At 44.7% G+C, this 25,113-nt stretch overlaps 2 protein-coding genes across 4 annotated transcripts in view; both read right to left on the bottom strand.

Annotated features, from left to right (window-relative positions):
• The window catches only part of LOC139387085 (sterol carrier protein 2a), a 47,406-nt gene extending 25,571 nt beyond the window's left edge, over positions 1–21,835 (bottom strand). The window contains exons 1-5 of one of the 2 annotated variants that reach the window (XR_011629124.1): positions 21,540–21,778; positions 20,645–20,699; positions 20,358–20,429; positions 19,787–19,918; positions 18,252–18,316 (exon numbers count right to left, since the gene is read on the bottom strand). Coding sequence is in view for 1 of the 2 variants with exons in the window: in XM_071133078.1 (XP_070989179.1) it covers positions 18,252–18,316; positions 19,787–19,918; positions 20,358–20,429; positions 20,645–20,699; positions 21,540–21,716 (501 nt within the window). In the remaining variant the exon portion in view is untranslated. Of the gene's footprint in view, positions 1–18,251; positions 18,317–19,786; positions 19,919–20,357; positions 20,430–20,644; positions 20,700–21,539 lie in introns of both variants that reach the window. The other variant, XM_071133078.1, reaches the window with a different exon arrangement.
• Positions 21,836–22,050: 215 nt separating this feature from the next.
• Positions 22,051–24,570, bottom strand: LOC139387086 (CXXC motif containing zinc binding protein). Of its 2 annotated transcripts, none has more exons than XM_071133080.1 (8): positions 24,542–24,570; positions 24,371–24,454; positions 23,674–23,730; positions 23,491–23,572; positions 23,245–23,340; positions 22,998–23,122; positions 22,563–22,628; positions 22,051–22,424 (listed from the first exon to the last, which is right to left on the bottom strand). In XM_071133080.1, the coding sequence occupies exons 1-8, from the start codon at positions 24,545–24,547 to the stop codon at positions 22,347–22,349; spliced, it is 594 nt and encodes a 197-aa protein (XP_070989181.1). In that variant the 5' UTR covers positions 24,548–24,570; the 3' UTR covers positions 22,051–22,346. The 2 variants fall into 2 exon arrangements, with proteins under 2 accessions (XP_070989181.1, XP_070989182.1); XM_071133081.1 differs by having other exon boundaries at positions 22,998–23,075; positions 23,309–23,340.
• Between the last annotated feature and the right edge of the window lie 543 nt (positions 24,571–25,113).

The following is a 25,113-nucleotide window of genomic DNA, read 5'->3' as shown; positions in this document are numbered from 1 at the left end:
ATGGACTACAATACACTGGGTTAGTCCTGTCCATGGGGTTAGTCCTGTCCATGAACTACAACACACTGGGTTAGTCCTGTCCATGAACTACAATACACCGGGTTAGTCCTGTCCATGAACTATAATACACTGGGTTAGTCCTGTCCATGAACTACAATACACTGGGTTAGTCCTGTCCATGGACTACAATACACTGGGTTAGTCCTGTCCATGGGGTTAGTCCAGTCCAAAAACTACAATACACTGGGTTAGTCCTGTCCATGAACTACAATACACTGGGTTAGTCCTGTCCATGGACTACAATACACTGGGTTAGTCCTGTCCATGGGGTTAGTCCTGTCCATGAACTACAATACACTGGGTTAGTTCTGTCCATGGGGTTAGTCCTGTCCATGAACTACAATACACTGGGTTAGTCCTGTCCATGGGGTTAGTCCTGTCCATGAACTACAATACACTGGGTTAGTCCTGTCCATGGGGTTAGTCCTGTCCATGAACTACAATACACCGGGTTAGTCCTGTCCATGAACTACAATACACCGGGTTAGTCCTGTCCATGGGGTTAGTCCTGTCCATGAACTACAATACACCGGGTTAGTCCTGTCCATGAACTACAATACACTGGGTTAGTCCTGTCCATGAACTACAATACACCGGGTTAGTCCTGTCCATGAACTACAATACACTGGGTTAGTCCTGTCCATGAACTACAATACACTGGGTTAGGCCTGTCCATGAACTACAATACACTGGGTTAGTCCTGTCCATGGGGTTAGTCCTGTCCATGAACTACAATACACCGGGTTAGTCCTGTCCATGAACTACAATACACTGGGTTAGTCCTGTCCATGGGGTTAGTCCTGTCCATGAACTACAATACACCGGGTTAGTCCTGTCCATGAACTACAATACACTGGGTTAGTCCTGTCCATGGGGTTAGTCCTGTCCATGAACTACAATACACCGGGTTAGTCCTGTCCATGAACTACAATACACCGGGTTAGTCCTGTCCATGAACTACAATACACTGGGTTAGTCCTGTCCATGGGGTTAGTCCTGTCCATGAACTACAATACACTGGGTTAGTCCTGTCCATGAACTACAACACACTGGGTTAGTCCTGTCCATGGACTACAATACACTGGGTTAGTCCTGTCCATGGGGTTAGTCCTGTCCATGAACTACAATACACTGGGTTAGTCCTGTCCATGAACTACAATACACTGGGTTAGTCCTGTCCATGAACTACAATACACTGGGTTAGTCCTGTCCATGAACTACAATACACTGGGTTAGTCCTGTCCATGGGGTTAGTCCTGTCCATGAACTACAATACACTGGGTTAGTCCTGTCCATGAACTACAACACACTGGGTTAGTCCTGTCCATGAACTACAATACACTGGGTTAGTCCTGTCCATGAACAACAATACACTGGGTTAGTCCTGTCCATGGGGTTAGTCCTGTCCATGAACTACAATACACCGGGTTAGTCCTGTCCATGAACTACAATACACTGGGTTAGTCCTGTCCATGGGGTTAGTCCTGTCCATGAACTACAATACACTGGGTTAGTCCTGTCCATGAACTACAATACACCGGGTTAGCCCTGTCCATGGGGTTAGTCCTGTCCATGAACTACAATACACCGGGTTAGTCCTGTCCATGAACTACAATACACTGGGTTAGTCCTGTCCATGGGGTTAGTCCTGTCCATGAACTACAACACACTGGGTTAGTCCTGTCCATGAACTACAATACACTGGGTTAGTCCTGTCCATGAACTACAATACACCGGGTTAGTCCTGTCCATGGGGTTAGTCCTGTCCATGAACTACAATACACCGGGTTAGTCCTGTCCATGAACTACAACACACTGGGTTAGTCCTGTCCATGGGGTTAGTCCTGATCATGTACTACAATACACTGGGTTAGTCCTATCCATGGGGTTAGTCCTGTCCATGAACTACAACACACTGGGTTAGTCCTGTCCATGAACTACAATACACTGGGTTAGTCCTGTCCATGAACTACAATACACTGGGTTAGTCCTGTCCATGAACTACAACACACTGGGTTAGTCCTGTCCATGAACTACAACACACTGGGTTAGTCCTGTCCATGAACTACAATACACTGGGTTAGTCCTGTCCATGAACTACAATACACTGGGTTAGTCCTGTCCATGAACTACAATACACTGGGTTAGTCCTGTCCATGAACTACAATACACTGGGTTAGTCCTGTCCATGAAATACAATACACTGGGTTAGTCCTGTCCATGGGGTTAGTCCTGTCCAAGGGGTTAGTCCTGTCCATGAACTACAATACACTGGGTTAGTCCTGTCCATGGGGTTAGTCCTGTCCATGAACTACAATACACTGGGTTAGTCCTGTCCATGGACTACAATACACTGGGTTAGTCCTGTCCATGGGGTTAGTCCTGTCCATGAACTACAATACACTGGGTTAGTCCTGTCCATGAACTACAATACACTGGGTTAGTCCTGTCCATGAACTACAACACACTGGGTTAGTCCTGTCCATGAACTACAATACACTGGGTTAGTCCTGTCCATGAACTACAATACACCGGGTTAGTCCTGTCCATGAACTACAATACACTGGGTTAGTCCTGTCCATGAACTACAATACACTGGGTTAGTCCTGTCCATGGACTACAACACACTGGGTTAGTCCTGTCCATGAACTACAATACACTGGGTTAGTCCTGTCCATGAACTACAACACACTGGGTTAGTCCTGTCCATGAACTACAATACACCGGGTTAGTCCTGTCCATGAACTACAAAACACTGGGTTAGTCCTGTCCATGAACTACAATACACTGGGTTAGTCCTGTCCATGGGGTTAGTCCTGTCCATGAACTACAATACACTGGGTTAGTCCTGTCCATGAACTACAACACACTGGGTTAGTCCTGTCCATGAACTACAATACACTGGGTTAGTCCTGTCCATGAACTACAATACACTGGGTTAGTCCTGTCCATGGGGTTAGTCCTGTCCATGAACTACAATACACTGGGTTAGTCCTGTCCATGAACTACAATACACTGGGTTAGTCCTGTCCATGAACTACAATACACTGGGTTAGTCCTGTCCATGAACTACAATACACTGGGTTAGTCCTGTCCATGAACTACAATACACTGGGTTAGTCCTGTCCATGAACTACAATACACTGGGTTAGTCCTGTCCATGAACTACAATACACCGGGTTAGTCCTGTCCATGAACTACAATACACTGGGTTAGTCCTGTCCATGAACTACAATACACTGGGTTAGTCCTGTCCATGAACTACAATACACTGGGTTAGTCCTGTCCATGAACTACAATACACTGGGTTAGTCCTGTCCATGAACTACAATACACTGGGTTAGTCCTGTCCATGAACTACAATACACTGGGTTAGTCCTGTCCATGGGGTTAGTCCTGTCCATGAACTACAATACACTGGGTTAGTCCTGTCCATGAACTACAATACACTGGGTTAGTCCTGTCCATGAACTATAATACACTGGGTTAGTCCTGTCCATGGACTACAATACACTGGGTTAGTCCTGTCCATGGACTACAATACACTGGGTTAGTCCTGTCCATGGGGTTAGTCCTGTCCATGAACTACAATACACTGGGTTAGTCCTGTCCATGAACTACAACACACTGGGTTAGTCCTGTCCATGGACTACAATACACTGGGTTAGTCCTGTCCATGGGGTTAGTCCTGTCCATGAACTACAATACACTGGGTTAGTCCTGTCCATGAACTACAATACACTGGGTTAGTCCTGTCCATGAACTACAATACACTGGGTTAGTCCTGTCCATGAACTACAATACACTGGGTTAGTCCTGTCCATGGGGTTAGTCCTGTCCATGAACTACAATACACTGGGTTAGTCCTGTCCATGAACTACAACACACTGGGTTAGTCCTGTCCATGAACTACAATACACTGGGTTAGTCCTGTCCATGAACAACAATACACTGGGTTAGTCCTGTCCATGGGGTTAGTCCTGTCCATGAACTACAATACACCGGGTTAGTCCTGTCCATGAACTACAATACACTGGGTTAGTCCTGTCCATGGGGTTAGTCCTGTCCATGAACTACAATACACTGGGTTAGTCCTGTCCATGAACTACAATACACCGGGTTAGCCCTGTCCATGGGGTTAGTCCTGTCCATGAACTACAATACACCGGGTTAGTCCTGTCCATGAACTACAATACACTGGGTTAGTCCTGTCCATGGGGTTAGTCCTGTCCATGAACTACAACACACTGGGTTAGTCCTGTCCATGAACTACAATACACTGGGTTAGTCCTGTCCATGAACTACAATACACCGGGTTAGTCCTGTCCATGGGGTTAGTCCTGTCCATGAACTACAATACACCGGGTTAGTCCTGTCCATGAACTACAACACACTGGGTTAGTCCTGTCCATGGGGTTAGTCCTGATCATGTACTACAATACACTGGGTTAGTCCTATCCATGGGGTTAGTCCTGTCCATGAACTACAACACACTGGGTTAGTCCTGTCCATGAACTACAATACACTGGGTTAGTCCTGTCCATGAACTACAATACACTGGGTTAGTCCTGTCCATGAACTACAACACACTGGGTTAGTCCTGTCCATGAACTACAACACACTGGGTTAGTCCTGTCCATGAACTACAATACACTGGGTTAGTCCTGTCCATGAACTACAATACACTGGGTTAGTCCTGTCCATGAACTACAATACACTGGGTTAGTCCTGTCCATGAACTACAATACACTGGGTTAGTCCTGTCCATGAAATACAATACACTGGGTTAGTCCTGTCCATGGGGTTAGTCCTGTCCAAGGGGTTAGTCCTGTCCATGAACTACAATACACTGGGTTAGTCCTGTCCATGGGGTTAGTCCTGTCCATGAACTACAATACACTGGGTTAGTCCTGTCCATGGACTACAATACACTGGGTTAGTCCTGTCCATGGGGTTAGTCCTGTCCATGAACTACAATACACTGGGTTAGTCCTGTCCATGAACTACAATACACTGGGTTAGTCCTGTCCATGAACTACAACACACTGGGTTAGTCCTGTCCATGAACTACAATACACTGGGTTAGTCCTGTCCATGAACTACAATACACCGGGTTAGTCCTGTCCATGAACTACAATACACTGGGTTAGTCCTGTCCATGAACTACAATACACTGGGTTAGTCCTGTCCATGGACTACAACACACTGGGTTAGTCCTGTCCATGAACTACAATACACTGGGTTAGTCCTGTCCATGAACTACAACACACTGGGTTAGTCCTGTCCATGAACTACAATACACCGGGTTAGTCCTGTCCATGAACTACAAAACACTGGGTTAGTCCTGTCCATGAACTACAATACACTGGGTTAGTCCTGTCCATGGGGTTAGTCCTGTCCATGAACTACAATACACTGGGTTAGTCCTGTCCATGAACTACAACACACTGGGTTAGTCCTGTCCATGAACTACAATACACTGGGTTAGTCCTGTCCATGAACTACAATACACTGGGTTAGTCCTGTCCATGGGGTTAGTCCTGTCCATGAACTACAATACACTGGGTTAGTCCTGTCCATGAACTACAATACACTGGGTTAGTCCTGTCCATGAACTACAATACACTGGGTTAGTCCTGTCCATGAACTACAATACACTGGGTTAGTCCTGTCCATGAACTACAATACACTGGGTTAGTCCTGTCCATGAACTACAATACACTGGGTTAGTCCTGTCCATGAACTACAATACACCGGGTTAGTCCTGTCCATGAACTACAATACACTGGGTTAGTCCTGTCCATGAACTACAATACACTGGGTTAGTCCTGTCCATGAACTACAATACACTGGGTTAGTCCTGTCCATGAACTACAATACACTGGGTTAGTCCTGTCCATGAACTACAATACACTGGGTTAGTCCTGTCCATGAACTACAATACACTGGGTTAGTCCTGTCCATGGGGTTAGTCCTGTCCATGAACTACAATACACTGGGTTAGTCCTGTCCATGAACTACAATACACTGGGTTAGTCCTGTCCATGAACTATAATACACTGGGTTAGTCCTGTCCATGGACTACAATACACTGGGTTAGTCCTGTCCATGGACTACAATACACTGGGTTAGTCCTGTCCATGGGGTTAGTCCTGTCCATGAACTACAATACACTGGGTTAGTCCTGTCCATGAACTACAATACACTGGGTTAGTCCTGTCCATGGACTACAATACACTGGGTTAGTCCTGTCCATGGGGTTAGTCCTGTCCATGAACTACAACACACTGGGTTAGTCCTGTCCATGAACTACAATACACCGGGTTAGTCCTGTCCATGAACTATAATACACTGGGTTAGTCCTGTCCATGAACTACAATACACTGGGTTAGTCCTGTCCATGGACTACAATACACTGGGTTAGTCCTGTCCATGGGGTTAGTCCAGTCCATGAACTACAATACACTGGGTTAGTCCTGTCCATGAACTACAATACACTGGGTTAGTCCTGTCCATGGACTACAATACACTGGGTTAGTCCTGTCCATGGGGTTAGTCCTGTCCATGAACTACAATACACTGGGTTAGTCCTGTCCATGAACTACAATACACCGGGTTAGTCCTGTCCATGGGGTTAGTCATGATCATGTACTACAATACACTGGGTTAGTCCTGTCCATGGACTACAATACACTGGGTTAGTCCTGTCCATGAACTACAATACACTGGGTTAGTCCTGTCCATGAACTACAATACACTGGGTTAGTCCTGTCCATGGACTACAATACACTGGGTTAGTCCTGTCCATGAACTACAATACACTGGGTTAGTCCTGTCCATGAACTACAATACACTGGGTTAGTCCTGTCCATGAACTACAATACACTGGGTTAGTCCTGTCCATGAACTACAATACACTGGGTTAGTCCTGTCCATGAACTACAATACACTGGGTTAGTCCTGTCCATGAACTACAATACACTGGGTTAGTCCTGTCCATGAACTACAATACACTGGGTTAGTCCTGTCCATGGGGTTAGTCCTGTCCATGAACTACAATACACTGGGTTAGTCCTGTCCATGAACTACAATACACTGGGTTAGTCCTGTCCATGAACTACAATACACTGGGTTAGTCCTGTCCATGGGGTTAGTCCTGTCCATGAACTACAATACACTGGGTTAGTCCTGTCCATGAACTACAATACACTGGGTTAGTCCTGTCCATGAACTACAATACACCGGGTTAGTCCTGTCCATGGGGTTAGTCCTGATCATGTACTACAATACACTGGGTTAGTCCTGTCCATGAACTACAATACACTGGGTTAGTCCTGTCCATGGGGTTAGTCCTGTCCATGAACTACAATACACTGGGTTAGTCCTGTCCATGAACTACAATACACTGGGTTAGTCCTGTCCATGAACTACAATACACTGGGTTAGTCCTGTCCATGGGGTTAGTCCTGTCCATGAACTACAATACACTGGGTTAGTCCTGTCCATGAACTACAACACACTGGGTTAGTCCTGTCCATGAACTACAATACACTGGGTTAGTCCTGTCCATGAACTACAATACACTGGGTTAGTCCTGTCCATGGGGTTAGTCCTGTCCATGAACTACAATACACTGGGTTAGTCCTGTCCATGAACTACAATACACTGGGTTAGTCCTGTCCATGAACTACAATACACTGGGTTAGTCATGTCCATGAACTACAATACACTGGGTTAGTCCTGTCCATGAACTACAATACACTGGGTTAGTCCTGTCCATGAACTACAATACACTGGGTTAGTCCTGTCCATGAACTACAATACACTGGGTTAGTCCTGTCCATGAACTACAATACACTGGGTTAGTCCTGTCCATGAACTACAATACACCGTGTTAGTCCTGTCCATGAACTACAATACACTGGGTTAGTCCTGTCCATGAACTACAATACACTGGGTTAGTCCTGTCCATGAACTACAATACACTGGGTTAGTCCTGTCCATGAACTACAATACACTGGGTTAGTCCTGTCCATGAACTACAATACACTGGGTTAGTCCTGTCCATGAACTACAATACACTGGGTTAGTCCTGTCCATGGGGTTAGTCCTGTCCATGAACTACAATAGACTGGGTTAGTCCTGTCCATGAACTACAATACACTGGGTTAGTCCTGTCCATGAACTATAATACACTGGGTTAGTCCTGTCCATGGACTACAATACACTGGGTTAGTCCTGTCCATGGACTACAATACACTGGGTTAGTCCTGTCCATGGGGTTAGTCCTGTCCATGAACTACAATACACTGGGTTAGTCCTGTCCATGAACTACAATACACTGGGTTAGTCCTGTCCATGGACTACAATACACTGGGTTAGTCCTGTCCATGGGGTTAGTCCTGTCCATGAACTACAACACACTGGGTTAGTCCTGTCCATGAACTACAATACACCGGGTTAGTCCTGTCCATGAACTATAATACACTGGGTTAGTCCTGTCCATGAACTACAATACACTGGGTTAGTCCTGTCCATGGACTACAATACACTGGGTTAGTCCTGTCCATGGGGTTAGTCCAGTCCATGAACTACAATACACTGGGTTAGTCCTGTCCATGAACTACAATACACTGGGTTAGTCCTGTCCATGGACTACAATACACTGGGTTAGTCCTGTCCATGGGGTTAGTCCTGTCCATGAACTACAATACACTGGGTTAGTCCTGTCCATGAACTACAATACACCGGGTTAGTCCTGTCCATGGGGTTAGTCATGATCATGTACTACAATACACTGGGTTAGTCCTGTCCATGGACTACAATACACTGGGTTAGTCCTGTCCATGAACTACAATACACTGGGTTAGTCCTGTCCATGGACTACAATACACTGGGTTAGTCCTGTCCATGAACTACAATACACTGGGTTAGTCCTGTCCATGAACTACAATACACTGGGTTAGTCCTGTCCATGAACTACAATACACTGGGTTAGTCCTGTCCATGAACTACAATACACTGGGTTAGTCCTGTCCATGAACTACAATACACTGGGTTAGTCCTGTCCATGAACTACAATACACTGGGTTAGTCCTGTCCATGAACTACAATACACTGGGTTAGTCCTGTCCATGGGGTTAGTCCTGTCCATGAACTACAATACACTGGGTAAGTCCTGTCCATGAACTACAATACACTGGGTTAGTCCTGTCCATGAACTACAATACACTGGGTTAGTCCTGTCCATGGGGTTAGTCCTGTCCATGAACTACAATACACTGGGTTAGTCCTGTCCATGAACTACAATACACTGGGTTAGTCCTGTCCATGAACTACAATACACCGGGTTAGTCCTGTCCATGGGGTTAGTCCTGATCATGTACTACAATACACTGGGTTAGTCCTGTCCATGAACTACAATACACTGGGTTAGTCCTGTCCATGAACTACAATACACTGGGTTAGTCCTGTCCATGAACTACAATACACTGGGTTAGTCCTGATCATGAACTACAATACATTGGGTTAGTCCTGTCCATGGGGTTAGTCCTACAATACACCGGGTTAGTCCTGTCCATGAACTACAAATACACTGGGTTAGTCCTATCCATGGGGTTAGTCCTGTCCATGAACTACAATACACTGGGTTAGTCCTGTCCATGAACTACAATACACTGGGTTAGTCCTGTCCATGGGGTTAGTCCTGTCCATGAACTACAATACACTGGGTTAGTCCTGTCCATGGGGTTAGTCCTGTCCATGAACTACAACACACTGGGTTAGTCCTGTCCATGGGGTTAGTCCTGTCCATGAACTACAATACACTGGGTTAGTCCTGTCCATGGGGTTAGTCCTGTCCATGAACTACAAAACACTGGGTTAGTCCTGTCCATGGGGTTAGTCCTGTCCATGAACTACAATACACCGGGTTAGTCCTGTCCATGGACTACAATACACCGGGTTAGTCCTGTCCATGGACTACAATACATTGGGTTAGTCCTGTCCATGGGGTTAGTCCTGTCCATGAACTACAACACACTGGGTTAGTCCTGTCCATGAACTACAACACACTGGGTTAGTCCTGTCCATGAACTACAATACACCGGGTTAGTCCTGTCCATGAACTACAATACACCGGGTTAGTCCTGTCCATGAACTACAATACACTGGGTTAGTCCTGTCCATGAACTACAATACACTGGGTTAGTCCTGTCCATGAACTACAATACACTGGGTTAGTCCTGTCCATGAACTACAATACACTGGGTTAGTCCTGTCCATGAACTACAATACACCGGGTTAGTCCTGTCCATGAACTACAATACACTGGGTTAGTCCTGTCCATGAACTACAATACACTGGGTTAGTCCTGTCCATGGGGTTAGTCCTGTCCATGGACTACAATACACTGGGTTAGTCCTGTCCATGAACTACAATACACCGGGTTAGTCCTGTCCATGAACTACAATACACTGGGTTAGTCCTGTCCATGAACTACAATACACTGGGTTAGTCCTGTCCATGAACTACAATACACCGGGTTAGTCCTGTCCATGAACTACAATACACTGGGTTAGTCCTGTCCATGGGGTTAGTCCTGTCCATGAACTACAATACACTGGGTTAGTCCTGTCCATGAACTACAATACACTGGGTTAGTCCTGTCCATGGGGTTAGTCCTGTCCATGAACTACAACACACTGGGTTAGTCCTGTCCATGAACTACAATACACTGGGTTAGTCCTGTCCATGAACTACAATACACTGGGTTAGTCCTGTCCATGGGGTTAGTCCTGTCCATGAACTACAATACACTGGGTTAGTCCTGTCCATGAACTACAATACACTGGGTTAGTCCTGTCCATGGGGTTAGTCCTGTCCATGAACTACAATACACTGGGTTAGTCCTGTCCATGGGGTTAGTCCTGTCCATGAACTACAATACACTGGGTTAGTCCTGTCCATGAACTACAACACACTGGGTTAGTCCTGTCCATGGACTACAATACACTGGGTTAGTCCTGTCCATGGGGTTAGTCCTGTCCATGAACTACAATACACTGGGTTAGTCCTGTCCATGAACTACAATACACTGGGTTAGTCCTGTCCATGAACTACAATACACTGGGTTAGTCCTGTCCATGGGGTTAGTCCTGTCCATGAACTACAATACACTGGGTTAGTCCTGTCCATGAACTACAACACACTGGGTTAGTCCTGTCCATGAACTACAATACACTGGGTTAGTCCTGTCCATGAACTACAATACACTGGGTTAGTCCTGTCCATGGGGTTAGTCCTGTCCATGAACTACAATACACTGGGTTAGTCCTGTCCATGAACTACAATACACCGGGTTAGTCCTGTCCATGGGGTTAGTCCTGTCCATGAACTACAATACACCGGGTTAGTCCTGTCCATGAACTACAATACGCTGGGTTAGTCCTGTCCATGGGGTTAGTCCTGTCCATGAACTACAACACACTGGGTTAGTCCTGTCCATGAACTACAATACACTGGGTTAGTCCTGTCCATGAACTACAATACACCGGGTTAGTCCTGTCCATGGGGTTAGTCCTGTCCATGAACTACAATACACCGGGTTAGTCCTGTCCATGAACTACAACACACTGGGTTAGTCCTGTCCATGGGGTTAGTCCTGATCATGTACTACAATACACTGGGTTAGTCCTATCCATGGGGTTAGTCCTGTCCATGAACTACAACACACTGGGTTAGTCCTGTCCATGAACTACAATACACTGGGTTAGTCCTGTCCATGAACTGCAATACACTGGGTTAGTCCTGTCCATGAACTACAACACACTGGGTTAGTCCTGTCCATGAACTACAACACACTGGGTTAGTCCTGTCCATGAACTACAATACACTGGGTTAGTCCTGTCCATGAACTACAATACACTGGGTTAGTCCTGTCCATGAACTACAATACACTGGGTTAGTCCTGTCCATGAACTACAATACACTGGGTTAGTCCTGTCCATGAACTACAATACACTGGGTTAGTCCTGTCCATGGGGTTAGTCCTGTCCATGAACTACAATACACTGGGTTAGTCCTGTCCATGAACTACAATACACCGGGTTAGTCCTGTCCATGGGGTTAGTCCTGTCCATTAACTACAATACACCGGCTTAGTCCTGTCCATGAACTACAACACACTGGGTTAGTCCTGTCCATGGGGTTAGTCCTGATCATGTACTACAATACACTGGGTTAGTCCTATCCATGGGGTTAGTCCTGTCCATGAACTACAACACACTGGGTTAGTCCTGTCCATGAACTACAATACACTGGGTTAGTCCTGTCCATGAACTACAATACACTGGGTTAGTCCTGTCCATGAACTACAACACACTGGGTTAGTCCTGTCCATGAACTACAACACACTGGGTTAGTCCTGTCCATGAACTACAATACACTGGGTTAGTCCTGTCCATGAACTACAATACACTGGGTTAGTCCTGTCCATGAACTACAATACACTGGGTTAGTCCTGTCCATGAACTACAATACACTGGGTTAGTCCTGTCCATGAACTACAATACACCGGGTTAGTCCTGTCCATGTGGTTAGTCCTGTCCATGAACTACAATACACCGGGTTAGTCCTGTCCATGAACTACAATACACTGGGTTAGTCCTGTCCATGGGGTTAGTCCTGTCCATGAATTACAACACACTGGGTTAGTCCTGTCCATGAACTACAATACACTGGGTTAGTCCTGTCCATGAACTACAATACACCGGGTTAGTCCTGTCCATGGGGTTAGTCCTGTCCATTAACTACAATACACCGGCTTAGTCCTGTCCATGAACTACAACACACTGGGTTAGTCCTGTCCATGGGGTTAGTCCTGATCATGTACTACAATACACTGGGTTAGTCCTATCCATGGGGTTAGTCCTGTCCATGAACTACAACACACTGGGTTAGTCCTGTCCATGAACTACAATACACTGGGTTAGTCCTGTCCATGAACTACAATACACTGGGTTAGTCCTGTCCATGAACTACAACACACTGGGTTAGTCCTGTCCATGAACTACAACACACTGGGTTAGTCCTGTCCATGAACTACAATACACTGGGTTAGTCCTGTCCATGAACTACAATACACTGGGTTAGTCCTGTCCATGAACTACAATACACTGGGTTAGTCCTGTCCATGAACTACAATACACTGGGTTAGTCCTGTCCATGAACTACAATACACTGGGTTAGTCCTGTCCATGGGGTTAGTCCTGTCCATGGGGTTAGTCCTGTCCATGAACTACAATACACTGGGTTAGTCCTGTCCATGAACTACAACACACTGGGTTAGTCCTGTCCATGAACTACAATACACTGGGTTAGTCCTGTCCATGGGGTTAGTCCTGTCCATGAACTACAATACACTGGGTTAGTCCTGTCCATGAACTACAATACACCGGGTTAGTCCTGTCCATGGGGTTAGTCCTGTCCATGAACTACAATACACCGGGTTAGTCCTGTCCATGAACTACAATACACTGGGTTAGTCCTGTCCATGGGGTTAGTCCTGTCCATGAACTACAACACACTGGGTTAGTCCTGTCCATGAACTACAATACACTGGGTTAGTCCTGTCCATGAACTACAATACACCGGGTTAGTCCTGTCCATGGGGTTAGTCCTGTCCATGAACTACAATACACCGGGTTAGTCCTGTCCATGAACTACAACACACTGGGTTAGTCCTGTCCATGGGGTTAGTCCTGATCATGTACTACAATACACTGGGTTAGTCCTATCCATGGGGTTAGTCCTGTCCATGAACTACAACACACTGGGTTAGTCCTGTCCATGAACTACAATACACTGGGTTAGTCCTGTCCATGAACTACAATACACTGGGTTAGTCCTGTCCATGAACTACAACACACTGGGTTAGTCCTGTCCATGAACTACAACACACTGGGTTAGTCCTGTCCATGAACTACAATACACTGGGTTAGTCCTGTCCATGAACTACAATACACTGGGTTAGTCCTGTCCATGAACTACAATACACTGGGTTAGTCCTGTCCATGAACTACAATACACTGGGTTAGTCCTGTCCATGAACTACAATACACTGGGTTAGTCCTGTCCATGGGGTTAGTCCTGTCCATGGGGTTAGTCCTGTCCATGAACTACAATACACTGGGTTAGTCCTGTCCATGAACTACAATACACTGGGTTAGTCCTGTCCATGAACTACAATACACTGGGTTAGTCCTGTCCATGAACTACAATACACTGGGTTAGTCCTGTCCATGGGGTTAGTCCTGTCCATGGGGTTAGTCCTGTCCATGAACTACAATACACTGGGTTAGTCCTGTCCATGAACTACAACACACTGGGTTAGTCCTGTCCATGAACTACAATACACTGGGTTAGTCCTGTCCATGGGGTTAGTCCTGTCCATGAACTACAATACACTGGGTTAGTCCTGTCCATGGGGTTAGTCCTGTCCATGAACTACAATACACTGGGTTAGTCCTGATCATGGACTACAATACACTGGGTTAGTCCTGTCCATGGGGTTAGTCCTGTCCATGAACTACAATACACTGGGTTAGTCCTGTCCATGAACTACAATACACTGGGTTAGTCCTGTCCATGAACTACAACACACTGGGTTAGTCCTGTCCATGAACTACAATACACTGGGTTAGTCCTGTCCATGAACTACAATACACCGGGTTAGTCCTGTCCATGAACTACAATACACTGGGTTAGTCCTGTCCATGAACTACAATACACTGGGTTAGTCCTGTCCATGGACTACAACACACTGGGTTAGTCCTGTCCATGAACTACAATACACTGGGTTAGTCCTGATCATGAACTACAACACACTGGGTTAGTCCTGTCCATGAACTACAATACACTGGGTTAGTCCTGTCCATGAACTACAATACACTGGGTTAGTCCTGTCCATGGGGTTAGTCCTGTCCATGAACTACAATACACTGGGTTAGTCCTGTCCATGAACTACAATACACTGGGTTAGTCCTGTCCATGAACTACAATACACTGGGTTAGTCCTGTCCATGAACTACAATACACTGGGTTAGTCCTGTCCATGAACTACAATACACTGGGTTAGTCCTGTCCATGGGGTTAGTCCTGTCCATGAACTACAATACACTGGGTTAGTCCTGTCCATGAACTACAATACACTGGGTTAGTCCTGTCCATGAACTACAATACACTGGGTTAGTCCTGTCCATGAACTACAATACACTGGGTTAGTCCTGTCCATGAACTACAATACACTGGGTTAGTCCTGTCCATGAACTACAATACACTGGGTTAGTCCTGTCCATGAACTACAATACACTGGGTTAGTCCTGTCCATGAACTACAATACACTGGGTTAGTCCTGTCCATGAACTACAATACACTGGGTTAGTCCTGTCCATGAACTACAATACACCGGGTTAGTCCTGTCCATGAACTACAATACACTGGGTTAGTCCTGTCCATGAACTACAATACACTGGGTTAGTCCTGTCCATGAACTACAATACACTGGGTTAGTCCTGTCCATGAACTACAATACACTGGGTTAGTCCTGTCCATGAACTACAATACACTGGGTTAGTCCTGTCCATGAACTACAATACACTGGGTTAGTCCTGTCCATGGGGTTAGTCCTGTCCATGAACTACAATACACTGGGTTAGTCCTGTCCATGAACTACAATACACTGGGTTAGTCCTGTCCATGAACTATAATACACTGGGTTAGTCCTGTCCATGGACTACAATACACTGGGTTAGTCCTGTCCATGGACTACAATACACTGGGTTAGTCCTGTCCATGGGGTTAGTCCTGTCCATGAACTACAATACACTGGGTTAGTCCTGTCCATGAACTACAATACACTGGGTTAGTCCTGTCCATGGACTACAATACACTGGGTTAGTCCTGTCCATGGGGTTAGTCCTGTCCATGAACTACAACACACTGGGTTAGTCCTGTCCATGAACTACAATACACCGGGTTAGTCCTGTCCATGAACTATAATACACTGGGTTAGTCCTGTCCATGAACTACAATACACTGGGTTAGTCCTGTCCATGGACTACAATACACTGGGTTAGTCCTGTCCATGGGGTTAGTCCAGTCCATGAACTACAATACACTGGGTTAGTCCTGTCCATGAACTACAATACACTGGGTTAGTCCTGTCCATGGACTACAATACACTGGGTTAGTCCTGTCCATGGGGTTAGTCCTGTCCATGAACTACAATACACTGGGTTAGTCCTGTCCATGAACTACAATACACCGGGTTAGTCCTGTCCATGGGGTTAGTCATGATCATGTACTACAATACACTGGGTTAGTCCTGTCCATGGACTACAATACACTGGGTTAGTCCTGTCCATGAACTACAATACACTGGGTTAGTCCTGTCCATGAACTACAATACACTGGGTTAGTCCTGTCCATGGACTACAATACACTGGGTTAGTCCTGTCCATGAACTACAATACACTGGGTTAGTCCTGTCCATGAACTACAATACACTGGGTTAGTCCTGTCCATGAACTACAATACACTGGGTTAGTCCTGTCCATGAACTACAATACACTGGGTTAGTCCTGTCCATGAACTACAATACACTGGGTTAGTCCTGTCCATGAACTACAATACACTGGGTTAGTCCTGTCCATGAACTACAATACACTGGGTTAGTCCTGTCCATGGGGTTAGTCCTGTCCATGAACTACAATACACTGGGTTAGTCCTGTCCATAAACTACAATACACTGGGTTAGTCCTGTCCATGAACTACAATACACTGGGTTAGTCCTGTCCATGGGGTTAGTCCTGTCCATGAACTACAATACACTGGGTTAGTCCTGTCCATGAACTACAATACACTGGGTTAGTCCTGTCCATGAACTACAATACACCGGGTTAGTCCTGTCCATGGGGTTAGTCCTGATCATGTACTACAATACACTGGGTTAGTCCTGTCCATGAACTACAATACACTGGGTTAGTCCTGTCCATGAACTACAATACACTGGGTTAGTCCTGTCCATGAACTACAATACACTGGGTTAGTCCTGATCATGAACTACAATACACTGGGTTAGTCCTGTCCATGGGGTTAGTCCTGTACATGAACTACAATACACCGGGATAGTCCTGTCCATGAACTAAAATACACTGGGTTAGTCCTGTCCATGAACTACAATACACTGGGTTAGTCCTGTCCATGAACTACAATACACTGGGTTAGTCCTATCCATGGGGTTAGTCCTGTCCATGGACTACAATACACTGGGTTAGTCCTGTCCACGGACTACAATACACTGGGTTAGTCCTGTCCATGGGGTTAGTCCTGTTCATGAACTACAATACACTGGGTTAGTCCTGTCCATGGGGTTAGTCCTGTCCATGAACTACAATACACTGGGTTAGTCCTGTCCATGAACTACAATACACTGGGTTAGTCCTTTCCATGAACTACAATACACTGGGTTAGTCCTGTCCATGGGGTTAGTCCTATCCATGAACTACAATACACCGGGTTAGTCCTGTCCATGAACTACAATACACTGGGTTAGTCCTGTCCATGGGGTTAGTCCTGTCCATGAACTACAATACACCGGGTTAGTCCTGTCCATGAACTACAATACACCGGGTTAGTCCTGTTCATGAACTACAATACACTGGGTTAGTCCTGTCCATGAACTACAATACAATGGGTTAGTCCTGTCCATGAACTACAATACACTGGGTTAGTCCAGTCCATGAACTACAATACACCGGGTTAGTCCTGTCCATGAACTACAATACACTGGGTTAGTCCAGTCCATGGGGTTAGTCCTGTCCATGAACTACAATACACCGGGTTAGTCCTGTCCATTAACTACAATACACCGGGTTAGTCCTGTTCATGAACTACAATACACTGGGTTAGTCCTGTCCATGGACTACGATACACTGGGTTAGTCCTGATCATGAACTACAATACACCGGGTTAGTCCTGATCATGTACTACAATACACTGGGTTGGTCCTGATCATGGACTACAATACACTTGGTGAGTCCTGTCCATGAACTACAATACACTGGGTTAGTCCTGATCATGTACTACAATACACTGGGTTAGTCCTGATCATGTACTACGATTGGTCTTACCTTTGATGACAAGGAGCCTCTCTCCATCTTTTCAAAGCCAAGGGCTAGTGCACAGTCAACCAGACCTACAGTCAGCAAAAGAAGGCATATGTTTAGGTCCAGCATAAGACAGATCATAGCATGCATCCTACTTCAGTTTGATTCCAGGACATGGCATCACTAGGGTCAGGAGTTTGTCTTGAACATGTGACCAGAGCAGGGAAAGGACTCCTAGTCCTAGGAATCAATCCTGCCCCCCTCTATCTCATTCCCACTCACCTCTCTGTGTCCCATCCAATGACGTCCAGAGAAGGAACAAAAAAGTATGTGGACACCTGCTCGTCGAACATCTTATTCTGAAATCATGGGCATTAATATGGAGTTGCTCCTCCCTTTGCTGCTATAACAGCCTCCACTCTTCTGGGAATGCTTTCCACTAGATGTTGGTACATTGCTGTGGGGACTTGCTTCCATTCAGCCACAAGAGCATTAGTGAGTTCGTGCACTGATGTTGGGTGATTAGGCCTGGCTCGCAGTCAGCGTTCCAATTCATCGCAAAAAGTGTTCGATGGGGATGAGGTCAGGGTTCTGTGCAGGCCAGTCGAAGTTCTTCCACACCGATCTCAACAAACCTTTTCTGTATGGACCTCGATTTGTGCACAGAGGGAATTGTCATGCCGAAACAAGGAAGAGCCTTCCCCAAACTGTTGCCAAAAAGTTGGAAGCACAGAATCGTCTAGAACATCATTGTATGCTGTAACGTTAAGATTTCCCTTTACTGGAACTAAGAGGCCTAGCCCGAACCATGAAAAACAACCGCAGACCATTATTCCTACTCTACCAAACTTTACAGTTGGCACTCTGCGTTTGGGCAGGTAGCGTTCTACTGGCATCCGCCAAACCCAGATTCGTCCGTCGGACTAGCAGATGGTGAAGCGTGATTCATCACTACAGAGAATGTGTTTCCACTGCTCCTGAGTCCAATGGTGGCGAGCTATACACCACTCCAGCCGACGCTTGGCACTACACATGGTGATCTTAGGCTTGTGTGACAAACAGTTCTTGTGCTGACGTTGCTTCCAGAGGCAGTTTGTAACTCAGTAGTGAGCGTTGCAACCGAGGTCAGACCATTTCTACTCGCTACGCGCTTCAGCACCCGGCGGTCCCTTTCTGTGAGCTTGTTGAGGCCTACCACTTTGCAGCTGAGCCTTTGTTGCTCCTAGACATTTCTACTTCACAATAACATCACTTACAATTGACCGGGGCAGCTCTAGCAGGGCAGAAATTTTGTGAACTGACTTGTTGGAAAGGTGGTATCCTATGACAGTGCCACGTTGAAAGTCACTGAGCTCTTCAGTAAGGACATTCTACTGCCAATGTTTGTCTATGGCGATTGAACAACTGTGTGCTCGATTTTATACACCTGTCAGTAATGGGTGTGGCTGTAATAGCTGAATCCACTAATTTCAAGGGGTGTCCACATACTTTTGTATATATAGAGTACTGTATGTGTAACACAGATATGATTAATATTTCTATGGTCGAGTTCCACTCACCTCCCTGGATTAGCTGTCGGGCCATGAACAGGGCAGTGGAGCCTGTGGAGCAGTTGTTGTTGACGTTGATGATGGGGATCCCTGACAGGCCAAGGCTGTGGTAGATGGCCCTCTGGCCACAGGTAGAGTCACCTGAAAAATAATGATAATAATATGGTCATTTACATTGACAGTAACACAAGTGGAGTCACCTGAGACATGATGAGACACACAGATGGACAGACATCTTAAAAGGATCTTGTTTTAAAAGCAATAGTTCATCACTAGACAGTTCTCTTCATGACACAGACACAGGTCAGCTCAGGTGAATGATTGCGTTGTGTTATAATATCTTACAGGCCTATACAACATCATAGCTTATTACTAGGCCTATATGACATCATAGCTTATTACTAGGCCTATATGACATCATAGCTTATTACTATGCCTATACAACATCATAGCTTATTACTAGGTGGACACTTACAGCACTTTTGGAATGAATTTGAAGGCAACTCACAAGGCATTTAATATGCCTAAAAAAATACTTTTAAACGGACAGTTAACATTATAATCAGTGACAGTCTCTTACCATACACATAGCCCACACAGGCTTGCTCTATAGCAGAGTAGGGGACTCCAGCATCAGACAAGGCCCTCTCGCCTGAGTCATAAGAACATGATTATAAGACACAACAGGGAACAATGGGCGTCACTCAAAATGTTGCATGTAGAATGGGACTATTATATGACATGTACAACACATTGTATTATAACCAGGTAGTATCCAGGTGACTATAGCTCAAGGTGTATCCAGGTGAATGTAGCAATGTTGGCAAGTACAGGACAGGTACAGTAATGAAATTAAATGACAACCACCTGCTATCTTTGCCATGTCGGGATAGTCAAAGTCTTCTTTTCCTGGCTTCTCAAACTGCAAAGACAAAACACAGGAGAGGGTTCTGGATCAAATCTCAGACTGGGGATAACAGTTCAACTACTACACAGACAGAGCTCTGGGTCAACATGACTGCTGTGTACTTGAGCAAGGCACTTTGCCCGTAAACTGCACGGTATTATGGCTGACAACCCCTGTGTGTGTGTGTGGGGGAGTGAGTGAGAGTGAGATCTGAAAAGGCAATGGACAAAGAAAGTATTCTTCTAATTCTGACTGCTCAGGAGGGACGTCCTTCTGCTGCATGCAATGTAGCTAGTGTTTATCTGGCTATCGGTGTGTGCAATGCATCCATGACCCTTGGCACAATTAGTCTATGACCATGGAGTATTGGACTTTCAGATTAGACTGGGTTTTAAAATGCCACGTATGGCAATTTCATTTTAGCTAGCTAGCAAATACATTTCCAAGCCATAATTCATAATACAATTGTAAACATTGTTAGCCCAATATAGTTGTTATTCAATGTTTCGTGTTAGCTAACTAGCATAGCTTGAAAGCTAGCTAAATTAGCTACGTTCCTTACCTAGATAGCTAGCAACACCAACATGAACAGCTGACAAAAGTCTTAAATCTCGCGTTATATGTTTAGCCAACAGTAGTTGTTTAGCCTATGTTAATTATCGAAAGAAATGACAAGCTACTGTAGCTACCTACGTTTTTTGGAACTGCTGCTAACCAACATGACAGGTAAAACGTTAGCTAGCTAAGGACAACGAGCTAGCTCTTTGCTAAATAGTCTTTCAATACTAGATAGCAATCCAGCTAGCATGGATGCTCGTCGAAATGCAACCATTTATAACCAATAGCAAGATTTACCTTTGTCATTCCCACTCCAATGACGAATACTCTGTTCTTTTGAGGAGCCATTCTGGTTGTTGTGCTGAGACGAGTGCTTCCAAGAGGGAAGAGTGACAATACGGATGATAACCGTTCACCGAACTGAGACGTCAAAGTACTACGAAGGAGTTTCCGTGGAGCATGTGAACGCAGCATAACTCCTTGCCTGTAATGATGCTAGCTTTCTATACCCATATTAACGTTACACAATACAGTGACTTCTTAATGAAGTCAGTTGAAAGTGTGTCCAGTTGTGTAAACAATGGATGAACTCTGGCCAAGCGAGATAATGTTTTACTATTGACTGTATTAAAAAGTGCGTTTAAGAGCAAAGTACTGTGCTATTGTTGACAATTGTAACAACAAACTTTCAAAAATAGTGGCAGTCATACATGGCTGAGTTTAATCACTACTTCTTGTGACCGAAGTGCCTCAGATTTACTCAATTCATTCTGATACGGATCACTCCAGGCAGAGAAAACCTTAAAACCACATTATCAGTTTATTTTATTTTATTTCATTTCATGATCTTTATTGGGGTAGTGACAAAAGGAAAGGCATGGTCACATATCTCATTCAATCCAGGATGATGTGGATGGGCATTCCACCCAATCAACCTCAAATGCTTCTTGCTTGTCACAAACCAAACAGCACTGCATTATAACTGTCAACAGCACTGCATTAGCATTGGATGTGTCTGACACCGACAGCCATTTCAGTCAGTGGATGAGTGGATGTCTGGCCAGTGTGTTTACATCCCGGTCGTACAAAGCGCTTGACCGTAACTCAACACTTGATGAACTGGTGTGTGACCTCATAGATGCCCACTGACTCACTGGCTTTCTCGTCATAGTCTGTCCAGTCCTGATATGGAGAAGAAGTATTAAAAACGCTGTTCTTGAACTGAAAATAACTATTGTATTGGGTACTGGAAACTATTATTGTAATCAATGTTCACATTTACTATGTTGACCTACTGGCCATAGATAAAAAAATACTAACTTTTTCCAGTAGGGTGATTTCAGGAAACTTGGTCCCTGACTCCGCTCCCTCTGCAGCAAAGCCCGCCTGTTGTGTTTCAAGGACAAAGTAATGTGATGTTAGAGACAGGGGGACAAGGTTGAGGTGTTGTAGTATTGTAAAGCACATGTTTTAGTTGACTTTATTGTTCTTTCAGCAGTATTACAAGTTCTTAAGAACATTTGTCATTAAACTGTTACAAAACAATACTAAATAAAGAAAATGTCAAGGTTTCAGAAATGTCTATGCTAAACATTTGGAATCTGTTTTTGAATGGTAGAGTGGATCCAATTGTTATACTTTATCAGAATAGTCAGGAAGGGAGAAAACAAGTCCCCTGATGCTATATAATATGTGCTTCTACAACCTTAGCTGAGATTTGACAACATACAGTACAGGAGTGTGCTCTGTTCTCACTTGTGGTTGGAAGTCTACCGGCTCCAGGCCTCGACACTCAAACTGCACCATGGTCTTAAACCTCTCACTATCCTCAGCCTTCACAGCAGCAGCACCACGAGGAAGAGACAAGAAGGTGTGAGTGGCTGAAATAAATAAATACTCTTGTGTTTTAAAGATGTACTGTTCTGTAGCAGAACACTTCAAGTGTCAGCAGCAACAGAGTGGTAGGATGAAATAGGCAGTATTATTACTAAACATTTCCCACCTTCAATTGCAGTCAAGCCAAGGATCAATTGAGAGGTAAGCTTCACAATAGGTACTGTACTCACGTTGTACGGGGTGATTGTGTCTCTCATGATATCTGTGAACACACATATACATATCAACATCATGGCAGAAACAAGGTGGAGCTGTTGCTTACCTCTATCCAGTCATCTCAGATCCCCCAAAGGAAAGTGAAATGGCTGAATGTATGAAACAACTTATGTGTAATACTTCTCTGTTTGCTTACCAATAGAATTCTCCCTGGCACAGAGTTTACACTTCTGCACCATGCTGGCACTCCCTCTTCCTCCTTTAAGTGGTACACTGTCCTAGGGAAACAGTCAGTCACTGCAAAGTGTGGAATATCCGTCACCATATCAAATGTGATTTTGAATAATAAGATACATTGATAAAATTCACCTTTACTCACCATAAGGTTGATATACTGCCATTTCTCTGGGATCTCACCACAATTGGCACATTTTAACTGGGACAAAAGTACGTATGTTACAAAATTTGTCACAAATGGCACCCTATTCCCTATGTAGTGCACTACAGCCCTATTCCCTATGTAGTGCACTACAGTCCTATTCCCTATGTAGTGCACTACTTTATACTACAGCCCTATACCCTATGTAGTGCACTACAGCCCTATTCCCTATGTAGTGCACTACTTTATACTACAGCCCTATACCCTATGTAGTGCACTACTTTTGATCAGGGCATATGTTCTGGTAAAAAAAAAAGTAGTGTACTTTATAGGGAATAGTCCGTCAACTAGGGAAGCATACATTGTGTGTAGTCATGGCATACACATTCTATTCTAATCCTAATTCTATGGGTTACTGGGAGTCCACAACACTAGATCAGCAATGCTTTTGTATTGTTACCTACCGTTAGCTGCCTAACGTTACACGTCACATGCGTATTGTTTACTGACTAAAAACTAGCAATGTTTTGAAAATAACGTCACCTTTCATAGCTTGTCGTGCTGTAAATGTCTTGTTTATGTAGTGATACAACTTTTCACCATTTGACAAATTCGCTTATTGTGTGTCATGATAAATATAACGTTATGGCTCATCGTAAAATGGCTAGCATCAGCTGGTTAGCAAGTTCTTAGTTACCTTTAGAAACCAGCGGAAGTCTTCACCTTCTGGCCGCACATTTGTGACATTTTCCAAAGTGGCTTTGAACTGCAGCCCAATTTTCTATGAAACATATAACACGTATTTAATTCATGGTAATGTAAATATTGTTGAAAGTGTGCATGCTCTGAATGATGTGGCCTCACTTACCACCATCTTGACACTCTAGTACATTTGCGTAAACACTCGTTTCAAAATACGCAAGCGTAGCTACGTCAAGGCACGCTTTTACGCATAGTCAAGAATCAATCAGCTAAGGATATTTTGTATAGAAAAAAAGTATTTATTTTTTAATTAAGAACAGGTTCAATAATCATATCCAGCTGGTGAATCAACTTTTTAATGCAGAAGCATTGTTACTCAATTATGAGGATTTTTTTTTATATCGTTACAATATCCCTGTAACACCTAGAGAGTTGAGTCTTTGATGCTATTCCATCTGGAACTCATGTTATTTAGAGGTATAGCCAGACCTCACCTTCTTAACCTTCCCTCGCTTAATCCAGTTGATTCTCCAATAGGGAAAATATGTTTCTCCTTGCTCCGTCAGAACATGCTTTATTTCAAAGGGATATTGTATCCATTCCTTATGTCACAATTTACTGGAATACATTGGTCACTAATATCTGTTGGGAAAAAGTCTGGTTATTACCACACAAATACCTACTTGCTAACAAGGTCAAAGATGTCTCTTTCAGAATGACCCATAAGTATTACCCTGC

The sequence above is a fragment of the Oncorhynchus clarkii genome, chromosome 28, assembly GCF_045791955.1.
Source record: "Oncorhynchus clarkii lewisi isolate Uvic-CL-2024 chromosome 28, UVic_Ocla_1.0, whole genome shotgun sequence".
NCBI lineage: Eukaryota > Metazoa > Chordata > Actinopteri > Salmoniformes > Salmonidae > Oncorhynchus > Oncorhynchus clarkii.
Note: the sequence above shows the minus strand (reverse complement) of the source record. Positions and strands in the feature narration are given on the sequence as shown.

Bases quoted from the DNA above. Each gene is read 5' to 3' on its own strand.
- LOC139387086 (XM_071133080.1), bottom strand. The intron at 23,731-24,370 runs GTAACTAAGAAC...CTTTTGTCCCAG, and splicing joins ACTTCCGCTGGTTTCTAAAG to TTAAAATGTGCCAATTGTGG. The intron at 22,629-22,997 runs GTGAGAACAGAG...GAAACACAACAG, and splicing joins CGGTAGACTTCCAACCACAA to GCGGGCTTTGCTGCAGAGGG.